Below are 12,861 nucleotides of genomic sequence, written 5' to 3'. Positions count from 1 at the left end.
GCAGGCTTACTTCTAAATTACTATTACTAATCCAATTTAGATGTGTCAGCCTGGCATTACATCTTTACTTTGATGTCTTCCAAATATATCTAGCGTACTGTCAGCCTCCCTCGTCTTGTCTTACTTCTGCCAAGAACTTCTTAAAATACAGGAGGAAGATTATTTTACACAGTCTGCTTTTTTTTTTTTTTACTTCATTACTTCTCGCAGAAAAGCTGACCACTTTGCATGAAAACGGTTTATTCCACTGGACTGAAATAACAGTGGTGGTAGAGGCAAACAGTTGGAAACATGAAGAATAGGGTGAGATTCAGTCCCGTGACGTAGATCCTGTAATTGTTAGAGAGTGGAGCAGTGCTGTCACAGAAGGGGGTCCTCCAGTGGTAAAAACCCACCATTAGACACATACACACAAACACGTGTCGGCATCGTCAACAAGATGAAGTCATTATTTAAAGATAAACGCTTACTAGCTTTTGGAAATTCTGGTGTGAGATTGACTAAACATCAAGGCCAGCTTCACATTTGGTCTTCCTATGTCACAAGGAAGTAGCAGGAAGGAAACGCACTGATGAGAAAGAGTGGAAACTCCAGCATTTTCACTAGACGGTGGCGTTAATGTGATCCACAGATTAATGTGCTCACACACAGTTAGGTCAGTAGGTTTTTTGGATAATGACTAGTGGTGCAACGGATCACGGTTGATCCGAAATCCGAACCCACTCCACGGTTCGGTACGCATGTGATCCGAAGAGTCGAGAAAAAAAAAAAAAAAAAAAGTATGTGTATGGTGCGCGTGTTGGGTCTGTCAAGCGATAGTTATGGCCAGCGCTAGCGATCCAAGTGGCGGAGCAGAGGAGTTTGCTGCATTTAAGCAGCCCTTTGCTGCCCAATCCGACCGGGCTAAAGCTATTACAAAAGCTATCGGGGTGTTTAGCTGCAGACGGGAGGCCGTATTCCGTTGTGCAAAACAAGGGGTTTAAACTGTGATGAACGTGCTTGAGCCACGCTATGATATCCCGTTGCTTGTCCACTTCAGTGTGACAAGATCGTTCCAAGCATGTATGAGCAGGAGAAGTTTAAAGCTATGGCTGAACTGTCCCAGCCATCTTCTGTTGATCAAACTACAAATGGGTCTAGCTCCAGGGCAACGGAAAGCCACGTGACTGGGACCGCTCGTTGTATCACAGCGGAGTGGTAGATACAAAGCCCTGTACTGCCCTATAGATTACATTAGATTAAATGAAACTTTATTTATCCCTCGGGTGGGTTCCTCCGAGAAATTCAGTTTCCAGTAGCACAGCACCGACAGAAGTTGCAGAATGTGAGCAGAAATACACACATATATAAATACAGAGTATACAAAAGGGATAAATAGAATAAATAGGAATAAGAATACAAGGGAACGGCACATTTCAAGTATTGTGAGTCTATTACACCGTTGGATATTAACAGAAACTATTGCACAGTGAAAAGGCACTACAGCTTACTTGTTCCCCCCTCCTTTGTCCCCGTTTCCCCTCCCTCTCCCCTCTAGCAAGGAGTTAAACAGATTAATGGCGTGTGGGACAAAGGACTTTTTAAGTCTGCTGGTCCTTGACTTTGGGAGAAGCAACCTGTCACTGAACAGACTTCCTCTGGTTGTTTATGGCCGTGTGCAGAGGATGCAGAGGATGCCCAGCATGGTCCATAATGTCCATATTGCACCTTAATTTGTTTTTATATAAGTGCGTGGAATGAGTCTTCAGTTGAATGTTTTTTAATAGGCAAAAAATACTTAAATAAGTAAATGGCGAGTCAAATTTGTCTTTTTTTTTTTTTTTCTATTTTTGCTGATCCAAAAATTGATCCGATCCGTGACTTGAAACCGTGATCTGATCCGAACCGTGAGATTTTTGATCCGTTGCACCACTAATAATGACACATGTTTAGGAATTAAAGTCAATCCCCATTTACATTTTCAGTAACTAACATAATTGTTGATCTAATGATTATTTTTTAATACTTAGATTAAAAAAAAAAACGTTGCAGTCAGCAACTGCCGGAGGTGTAGAAACCATGGACATTATCCCTATGACTGTGAAGTGAAGTACAATCAGCTTTTACAGCATTTGGCTGAATCTGAGTAGAGAGTATAAACCTGTACACTTCAAAGTTAATCCTGCTAATTCTATCAGCAGTCACATCTCCAATAAACACTAGTGACCTGGTTCCACTAGCAGCCGTACATGCCCATGCCACAGCATTACTCTCATGATGTTTGACAGACCACTACTTTGGCTCCTTCTCCATACTTTTTTCTTTCCATCATTCTGGTGCAAGTTAACCTTCATTTTTTTCAGGCTCTTTTAGATGTTTTCTGCCAATGTCTAAACTGGTCTTGTTGATCTCGAGTGTACCCAGAGGTTTGCACCTTAATGTAAACTCTGAAAGTCACAGATCACCCACAATAGTTGTCTCACAGCTGGCCAGTGCATTCATTCTTTTAAAGAATGAAATAGATTGTTAATCTGGCCACTCCTTAATTATTTACTTTATTTTTAGTTTGGATTTCAGCCTAAAGAATACTAAAAGCCTCCTGTGAAGATCCCCTTTACTTGCATTAACAGCTCACTGAGCCGTGAATTAATTATCCAATCAGTTTTGAGCCACTGAAAATAGGTGACTGTGTATAAAACTAGCTGTGAACCCCTAAACAATTATTACAATACTAACTCTCTAATATTAACTGACTATTTTGCATAATCATATGTTGATTGTTTGAATTAAAATCTACTTTAATGATGTAAAGATGGCAACACTACAAAAATTGTGCCCATGTCCACAAAGTTACAGGTTTAACTGTATTTGCTGTAGACGAGGGGAAAACGATATCATCAACAATCATTGTTCAACAATATTATGTATTTGGAGAGCTATAAATAATAATTATAACAAAAGCATTTTCTTAAGGACTTACAGAATATTCTCTCATTTAACAGATCAATCACTTATAGACAGTGAAATCCTGCCTCATAAAAAATCCAGAGTTAATAATTATATACCGAAGGCAATGTGTAAAATCCACAAAATCTGAGGTTTTGAAAAAGCATTTTTAGAGAGATAAATTAACAACAGCTTCTCTCTGCTTCATCCTCTCTGATAAAATAATTGTATACTTGAAAGTTAAAGTATTTACACGGATATTTATGTGATATAAAGAGCAGCCTCAGTCCTCACATTTCATTCATTTTAATTGGCTTAATAACCATTAAAAGGAAATGGACCAGAGCTTAATTAAATCAAACTGCAAATAGCCCAGCATGATAACAAGCCCACAGGTGGACTCCCATGGGAAGCTAATCAGGATGTATCGCACTGCATGGTCACACACCCAATCAGAAGCACGTACTCGCGTAATAATGATTAAAAGGGACGCAACAACAAGGAGAACTTTTCTGCCACTTACAGAAATTACCTCACCGACAACTAGTCTGAAAACATTTCCATCATACTATAATTTTCTTGATGGGATAATTTCTTGTGTGTCCTATGTAAAAAAACTGGAAACATTTCAGTTTTACAGATGTTATGATCAGTTTAATAAATGGAGCCTATAGTATCCATAACTTTCGAGGTCCTTAAGCTACCCCCACATTGCTTATTTCATATAAAAAGACACTACAGATAATTGCTTTTGTTGGGGACATTGCAGAGTGGAACAGCATATAAAATATGTAAAACATCTGTTCCTATACTTGTGGAGAGAAAAGCTGCTGCACTCTGGAGGGAATTTTTAACTATCATACTTGAAGAGGAGCCAGGAAGCTCTCGAGTCCAACATCTATTCTCAAGTGGAAAACTAGGCTACTAGGGTTTACTGCCAAAAATACATAACTTTTTTGCACTAGTGAACCTCTCATGCAGCCCGAACACATGGTTTACAACCAAAGACAGTTTCTCCAACAAAAATGAGGATGAAAAAAAAACAAAACAAAAAAAAGTAAGTGGGGTGTGCCAAAATACCACTTAAAAACAACCCTCTCTACATTTGGGGGCTCCATATTCTCCAGCACCAAGTTGAAAGCAAACACCAAACTGGAAACAGATGTTGAGCAAGTGAGAGCTAATTCACGCTGGTGCGTATTACATGTTTTTATCCATACTCTGTGTCTCCTGCGTCGTCGTCGTCTTCCCTGGCCAAACACAACGAGAGGGGGGTTGGATAAACGGCAGCAGAGCTGCGGTGGTCGAAGTGGAAAACTATGGTGCAGTAATCTCTAATAACTATGGAGCAATGATGAACCTACAGCAGTGTTTAAGTCAGGAAATGCTAACTGATGACTCATCCAAAAGGGGGGCAAAGGTCACAAAAAAGCACAAACAGAGACAGGGCTATATTGTTACCTTGCTCAGACAATCATGGGAAGTGGATGTGAATTAGATTAACAGAATAAAACACAAACTGGAGTTTTTAGACAAAAAGTAACGACAACATTTGTCGAGTTCTATGTGTTGTATCACATCTGCCCATACAGTGGTGTTTCCTACTCATAGATTTTACCTCATCACATACATTTGGTGACACATTTAAAAACAGTCCTCTTGCTCTCATTCTGAAAGTTCAGTTGCTGCTAGCCAACTAACACCGACCATTCCTGTCTCATGTTACCAGCTGACTCACGGGCCAGGTTGCCGTGGCGGCCCTCAATATGATTCAGCTTTTTCTACTGCAAGTCTCTCATCCCACAGCCTCCAGCCCCGCCAGTCTGAGCTGCAGCTCAGCTCTGGAGATCCACTGTCAGCTGGATGCATGGGCGTTTCCATAAGTTTATAAACCAGGGTGGGACAGAGCGGGCTAAGAACAAAATAGAGGTGCCGAAAGGAAATCAGAATATTTGATGAGAAATACAATCAGTGTAAAAAAATTGGGATAGAAATTGTCCAACTGAAAGTGGTGCTGCACGAAAGTTTAAACATAACTTTATATTTGATAACTGTTTGTTTGTTTGTTTGTTTGTTTGTTTTGCAAAGTGGAAAAAAAGTATGCTGGCTTTTTACTTAAGTAAAAGTTAGAATCCTGCTTAAGCAGCTTAACAGTGCACAGGCTGTAATATCAAAACACACTGCCCTGACCAAAAACAACCCCCCACAATCTCTAATATTTCATTGGATCACCTTCAGCATTTGGTGTGCTTATGTCAAATGCCTGAGTGTGTCAATGTACCATTTCCACCAGGGAAGAAAAAAACTGGTCACTCAATATATTCAGCTATTCAACTGACCTCAATTTTTGGGTGGTACATGATGATGCTGATCCCACACCTAGACCAAAAGTAACAGTATCCTAGACCAATGTAAAGCTCTTACACTTTGCTAAGTAAAATCCAGGTGTTGACCCAAACTAAATGTGTTTACCATTTAGAATGGCACTTGTCCAAATCATTATGACTTTAATGTTGCAGCTGTTGACTTATTATATTTCATAGTTTGATCCATAGTAATGCAATGCTTTGGTTTTAGTGTGGATTATAAAGCTGGCATCCAAAATGTAGAACAGTAGAAGCACCAAGCAGCATAACATAGAAATAACTGGAGAAAAAAAACCTGCTAGAAAACTACTACGAGAAAAAGTACTATAGTGAAATCATTGAGTTAAGCACTAAGTTACGTTCCTACAGGTTCTATCCATGATGTCCTTCAGTGGTGCAAGATTACATGTACTCTGGTCAAACAGCACCGACATCGGTGGCACCGGCAAGTTCAGTGCAACCGATGGCAAGTTCAGAAGTCCTGGAGGAGAAACTCACTGCTTGTTGTTTATTTGTCACAAACTAGGCCAAGTACTTTGCCTGCTGCATCCAAACCCCTCCAAGAATTCCCTCAATAAAAGTGATAACTTTTATACTTTTGATAGGGACAGGCAGAGAAGCAGAGATATTTACATTTAAACAGACAGAACGAGAACTACTGTAAAGTCTAATGATTAATTTTGACTTTAGGTTAATGTTTTACAGGATTAATCAACAGATTCTTTGGTCTCCAGAAGTCAGAAAAAGAGCACCTTTTTAAAGCCCAAGGTGACCCCAAACGAGTATATATTCATCAAACATCATCTAACTGATCAACAGATTACCACTTTCCACATCTTTTGTGCATTTGTTTTTGGAATAAAGCAAGGACAAGGTAATGGTGTCATTTAGGTGCTGTAACAGGTGCCGCAGCAAAGTTACAGGTCAGAGAAAGGTCAATCACACACCGCCTCAGTGCCGGGAAAAGCAAAGCTCTAATTAAGAAAAATAAGTGCCAAGCCTTTTTATACTGCTGCAGCCTTGCAATGAATTACCTTAAAAGATGCTCGGACCTGGCTCATGATGATGACTGTTCTTATTTACTAACATAAATAAAAAAAAGTCAGGCAAGTCTTGTATACAAATGAGTGACTTTCAGTATTTCAGATTCTGCTGGATATACATCGCAAACAAAGCCTCTGCACTCCCACTGAACAGTTTCCTTTCTTTGTTTGAAAAACTGCCTCGCTGACATAGAAAACTTCAAACTGTATGCAGTGACTCAGCGCTCTGTTATCCACAATCAATGAAAGCAAACGTAAGTGTGATGACGCAAAGAGGTGAGGGCTTCAAAGCCTGTGGCAGCATGCAGCACCTCGAACACCTCAAATACCAATGAGCTGACACACTAAGCAGCACACCAGTTAGAGCGCTTTAATAGTAATAATGTGTCCAATTTAAAACAGTGAGTAAAAGGGAGCAATCGTGGTCACACAGCCTTAAACCAGGCAACAACGACCGACTGGGACATTTCCCCTTTGTTCAGCCCTATGAATACAATCCTAAAGGAAATGCTCAGTCTCAGAAAAACAACAACTGCAACAACAACTTTCGAACATCTGTTCCTCGTTTTTGTGAGAGAGGATGTTGCAGCAGCAGCAAGGGAGCGCGAGGGGCTGTGCAGGGAGGAAGAGGGGAAGATGCTTTTTGTCTCAAAACACTGGACAGTTCAAGGCCACTGTTAGAGGAGGGAGGTGAGAGCCATTTTTACACAAATTTCAGAAGAAGTGTGTGTGTGTGTGTGGGGGGGGGGGGGGGGGGGGGGGTGATTTCAGAAATGACCACACAGAGAACACGTCACATGGACGGTAACACTATTTTTAAAGTCACCAGTGATTTGTCTTTTTTTCACTGATCAGCTCGTAACTGAAGGAGGAAAGAAGCTTACTGCTTACGCTACTAATATGTCTTTATATGGAAACGATCATGAATGTGTCAGGTTACTTTAAAAGCAAGATAATGAGCGGACAGTGAAAATAGACATTGGGTCTAATTAGAAATATAAGTGTGATCAAACAGAAAAGTGAATTACAGATGCAGTGCTGCGCACAGTAAACACAAAGCTGGCTGTCATGAAAAAATACACTATTAAGCAGGGTCATGCCAGTCAAGGATCCTGGGACAGACTCTAATCTCTGCGTTCATATTTAATGTATTTTACTATGTTTACATAATTTATATTGGGGGTAAAAACAGGCGCTGGAGCAGCTTTCCACTGCACCACGACTCTCAGCGAGTCTCTGTTTGGTTTCCTCGTCCCAGCAGCAGCCTCCCAGACTGGCCCCAGCTCTCTTAGGGACAAAAATAGAAAAGTAGCAGGCGACGAACAGCTAGCTACTTACTGCTGATTGGCGTGAGGGTTTAGCAGGCGGCTAGCCGTATACTTTTACCCTTGAGATAAATAAATAAAAAAGCAGCGGACGGGACAATAAAAAAGCCTGGCTGTCATCACTCACCTGAACCTTGGGGAGTCCTTCAAACACTCCTCGAAATCCACAGTTATCTTCATTTTTGCTGCAGTGGGTGAAGCCGCAGACCTATGCTCTCTTTTGATTAAAGGCAATAATCCAGGCTGAGTCTTTCTCGCTAATTAGCTTGTTTGCTAACGCTGCCGATTCTGTCCGACCAGCTGGCTCCACTCCGTCACCCCCTCTCTGCTAGCCAGCTAGCCCCGGAGGCCAGCAGCTACGATGAAAAAGTGGCGGTAATGCGACCATAAACGACCGTAACGTTGAGTGTGGGGACTGCAGTTTGAGGCGGAAGGGTCAGCGTGGAAAAACGGAAAGTGTCGTCCGGTAGCTAGGTCATAGCAGCCAGCGGGAGTGGAGCGCACACACTACACACACACAACTCCGAAGATCGTCTGTCGTGGTCAGAGAGGGATCCACCGGCCAGTGCGCATGTGCCCCATTGCTGAGGACGTATTGAAATGTAATTCACAAAATAACGCGCAAGGCAGGAATATGACAACTATATAACAACTAATAACTACTCATGAAAGTTCATTACTGACTTTTTTAATAAGGTTTGACCCAACAATCCTTGCTATTTCTACATAAGCGGTAAATGAATAAACTAATTCACAAATAGATCCAGTAATAACTAAGAATATAGGATATTATTGCATCCTTCAAAGTATCTATAATATTCACTGCTGTGGAAAAAGTATTTATCTCCTTTTTACTTTCTTATGTTAATTTATTTAATTTATTTATTATTATTTATTTTGCATATTTGTCAGACTTTCGTGTTTCAGATCGTCAAAAACGTTTTAATATTAGACAAAGATAACCCAGGAAAACAAAAAAAATGCAGTTTTCAAATGATTATGTCATTTGTTAAGGGGGTTAAAAAAAAACTACCTGGCCTTGTCTGACAAAGTAAAACAAAATAAGAGATCTCAAAAAGTAGCACATCGTGCCAAAATCCAAAGAAACTCCAGAACAAATGAGAAACTGGCATTTATCAGTCTGGAAATGGTTATAAAGTCGTTCCTAAGGCTTTGGGGCTTTAGCAAACCATGGTGAGAGTCATTATCCACAAATTAAGAAAACTCTGTCAGTTTTCTTAACCGCAGTCAGGACTTAAATGCAATTGAGATGCTTTAGCATGACCTTAAAGTGTGGACTAAAAAATCCTCATCGTGAGTTGTTGTAAATGCTTGTTTGCAGTTCTTGCTGCCCGGGGTGGCACAAATAGTTATTAGGTAACAGGGAGAGGTAGGTTTGGATAACTTTATTCCTCTTGATAAATAAAATGATTATTTAAAGACAATTACTCAGGTTTGTTTAATATAAAAAAATCAGATTATCTGAAACATGAGAAAAAAGTGGGAAATATGCAAAATAAGAAGAAGAGGGAAAATACTTTTCACTGCATTATATATACATTACTCTATAAAACATATAAAGACACAGTTCGAGAGAAACAATGTGGGACACATTAGTGATGCTGGGAGGTGGTCTGACATTTTCAAATAAACAGTAACTTATAAATAAAAAAAACAATAAACTGTGCAGATGGCAGGCTTGGTATTTAGGATGTGAATAGCAAATATATTTTAATTTAAATACAACATTTCCAAGGATAAAAGCTTAAATATATTTCAAAATTTATTATTAATCTTTTTAACACATACATGTGCTTTATATTTCATCCTGTGAGAAAGTGAAAATAAATCTTTCTCACTTTCCTTTCCTTCAGTTTTCTTGTACTCTGCACTCAAAACATTCTGTGCAGGACATTTGGAAATGAAGAGATATTTTCCCCTGATTATTACCAAAGTCCTTCTCATTTAAAGTCTCTGATATTGCCCTGCTTCATACTGTCACGTGCAATGGTCCCAAAGAGCTTTTCCTTTTGATTTTCTTTTAGGAAACCACCACAAGACGTAGCCATCAGCCCACAAATGATAAGCTGACTTTAGTATCTTTAGTAACTTTTAATTTAACTGCTTTTATGTCAGCAAAATTAAACATAATTGAAGGTTTTTTCAATAAGTTTAGACCCATTTATCAGTGCACCCCTAATGAAGAGGTAATGTAATGACACAAATCAGTGATGTGGATTTAAAACACACTTTAACTGGAATATAACAGAAGTACAAACTGTTCTGATAACACGTGGAAATCACTGTGACTTATAAAGCATCTGCATGTTTTTATTTGACAAAATAACATAAACAAATTTGGCTAATGTAGCATAAATCATTATGATTCTCTAGTCTGCTCACATATACTTTATTTTTTTAGTTTGTAAAACAGAAAAAAAATCATTTTATGGGCAAACTGGGCTTCAGTGGTTGTTTACAGTACAGCTCCAGATCAATGTCCAGCTGCAGGCTTTACTCACTTTGAATTATGCTATGAACTGATATGGATCCGTTTATATCTTTTATTCACTGTAACATTTAACTTTTGGGTGACGGCATAAAGACAGAGAAAGAGCAAAATAAACCGGAAGTGTGGACATGTAGTCAAATTCACCAAAAATTATAAAGCTGTAGCTTTTGTTTTACCCAGATTCATTGACGATGATTTCACTAAGCACTGTGCTGTACTGTAATCGGTTTTGGCTTTGCAACCTGCTCTTCTAGGGTTAGCCTCGGGTTTGATATCTAAACCTAAGCTAAAAAAAAAAAAAAAAAGCTCAAACCCAAAATAGGTTAAACCAGGTGGATTAGGTCTGATTATTCACTCTGAATTATTCTCAGACATTACAATAGGTCATCCAACTGCTTAGATTGCTTTTGAAGGTGACACTGTAATGTGTATCCAACTGAACTGAGTTGTGCAAATGCAAAAAGGGCTGATTATATTTGCAAACAGCATATTCCATTAATTTTATTTACAAAGCACTGCTGGCATCATGAATGAGAGCTGAGCTCCCCTAAACGTTTAAACTTAGAATCGCCACTGGTTCACATTTCCCGCACCTGCAATGTGCACAGAAGGTGTTGCATTAAATGTGTCCATGATTTCCCTACAGGTGTGACTGATACAGCTGACTAACTCTTGCCAGTATCGTGTTTTATGTTGGAAACCAGGCGTGTGAATGATAAAGTTATATTAAAATTGACGTTGAAGCTTTCAGACTGTTTTAATAGAAAATATTTTTATATAAATGAATTTATATGTAAAGAAAATATGCTCTGCTCAAAACAGACTCCCTGTTTTTTCTAGTTTGGCATAAAATATGAATCTTTATTATTATAATTATAAAGCAATTATAATCTTGCTGGTCCATAACCTCGAAAACAGGCAGGAGTGATGGCTCTTTCATCGCCGACACGATCTCTGAGGTGGACGGGATGTTCCCCACTGTGCTTTACACTTCAAGTACACGAGCACTCCTCCACGAGAAACAGTGAGTGGAATAATGAGCACTTTTCCCCGGGAATGAAAACAAGTTCGCCTGCCTCGATTACAGTACAGCGACACTTTGAGGCTGAATAGGACCTCAGATGATGCATTTCTTTTCTTTTTTCCTTGCCGGAAACACACACACCAGACGAAACACGCAGAATAATCCTTTGCACGGAGAATGTCAAGCTTTATCCTCTGAGAATGACTAGAAATCCTCCGGGAAGATGAGAAGTTTTGTGCGACAGCGCCATCTGGTGGCAGCCTACTGTTAAGAGGGTTTGTTTTTTGTTGTTGTTGTTTTTTTGTTTTTTTTGCTTATTTAAAGAAAATCTGTATGGCACTAACTTTAAATATGCTTGAAATAATTTCATTGTTGATATATTTTATGTGCTTTTTTACTTTTAATTTGTTTACGCACCATTAGCTCAGTCATTATATAGTGAAAGTCAACTGTGATGGGACTGTAACATGGTTAATGTAAAGTAGATCACCTGGAATCAGGCAGAATATCTGCTTCAGCTTAATGGAAAAACAGATTTTTATCTGTGCTATAATGCAGTGCAGACTTCTGAAATAAATCTGGGGTTGTTGGGCAGCAATAAAGTACCTTAACGTTAAAAAGCAGACCTGAAGATTTTTTGAATATTGCATATACGCACTAGTGTTAGGTACACCTGTTTGGCTGCTTGTTTTCTAATGTCTAATGTGCTAATCGCTTAGTAGCAGCTTAGTCCATTTATCCATGCACGTCTGAGCATCACATTTGGGGGAAAAGGCAATGTTAAGTGCAACGTCGTTGTTGGTACTCCAGAAGCTGGTCTGAATGCTTAAGAAACTGGGAATTTCCCCATACAACCATCTCTATGGTTAACAGAGATGAATTGCTCAATAAAAGACTGGAAAAAACTTTGCCTGGTCTGATGAGTCTGGTCATTGCTGACACATTCAAATGGTGGTGCCAAAATTTCATGAAAGCATGGATTCATTCTGCCGCGTATCACTACAGGTAGTAGTGGCATCATAAATGGCTTCTTCCAGCAGGATAATGCAGCAGGTCAAAATAGCTCAAATCATCCCAAACAGGTGCGTTAAACTAATAACAATAAGTTCCCTCCACTCAAACAGCTTCCACAGTCACCAGATTTCAATCCAATCTAGCATCTTGGTGATGTGGTGAAAAGGATTCACACCACGGATGTGCAGCCAACAAATCTTCAGTATCTGTGTGACGTGATCGTGTCCATGTGGACCAAAATCTCCAATGTTTCCAGCACCTGATTGAATGTACGAGGGGGAAAAAGCAACTGTGTATTGCTAATAAAAAGTCCAGTTAGGTTAGAAGCTTCAAATATCTGCGAAGTCATTGTTAAGTATTATAACTGAGTTCAAGAGACTTTTTTTTTTTTTTTTTTAAATGGGTACTTTTATTTCTGCCAACTTATATGAGGACTACTTGGGGGAAAGTATGTTAATGGAATGGACACATTTATTTCTTAAAATATGGATTTTTCTACAGCTTTTTCTTTTAAAAAAAACAAAAAAAAAAAACTAGAAAAACTAGAAAAAAATCTTTTAAAAAAATTGAATGATGACCTAAAATGGCTTCTCTCTCTCTCTTCACACTCATGTCAAGAGAAAAAGTTTAAACACCCAAAAACTAGAGGACC

General features: G+C 39.1%; 1 protein-coding gene across 2 annotated transcripts in view; it reads right to left on the bottom strand.

The window, feature by feature from the left end:
• LOC146558858 (arf-GAP with coiled-coil, ANK repeat and PH domain-containing protein 2-like) overlaps positions 1–8,211 on the bottom strand; it is a 49,666-nt gene extending 41,455 nt beyond the window's left edge. For both annotated transcript variants that reach the window (XM_085247393.1, XM_085247392.1), the window contains exon 1: positions 7,787–8,211. In XM_085247393.1, the coding sequence (XP_085103519.1) occupies positions 7,787–7,839 (53 nt within the window). In that variant the 5' untranslated portion in view covers positions 7,840–8,211. The remainder of the gene's footprint in view (positions 1–7,786) is intronic.
• Between the last annotated feature and the right edge of the window lie 4,650 nt (positions 8,212–12,861).

The sequence above is a fragment of the Mchenga conophoros genome, linkage group LG15, assembly GCF_057382185.1.
Source record: "Mchenga conophoros isolate Kocher_MC1m ecotype Shallow Benthic linkage group LG15, M_conophoros_male_GT1.1, whole genome shotgun sequence".
Taxonomy (NCBI): domain Eukaryota; kingdom Metazoa; phylum Chordata; class Actinopteri; order Cichliformes; family Cichlidae; genus Mchenga; species Mchenga conophoros.
The sequence above is the reverse complement of the archived record's forward strand: the minus strand, read 5'-3'. Positions and strand labels throughout refer to the sequence as shown.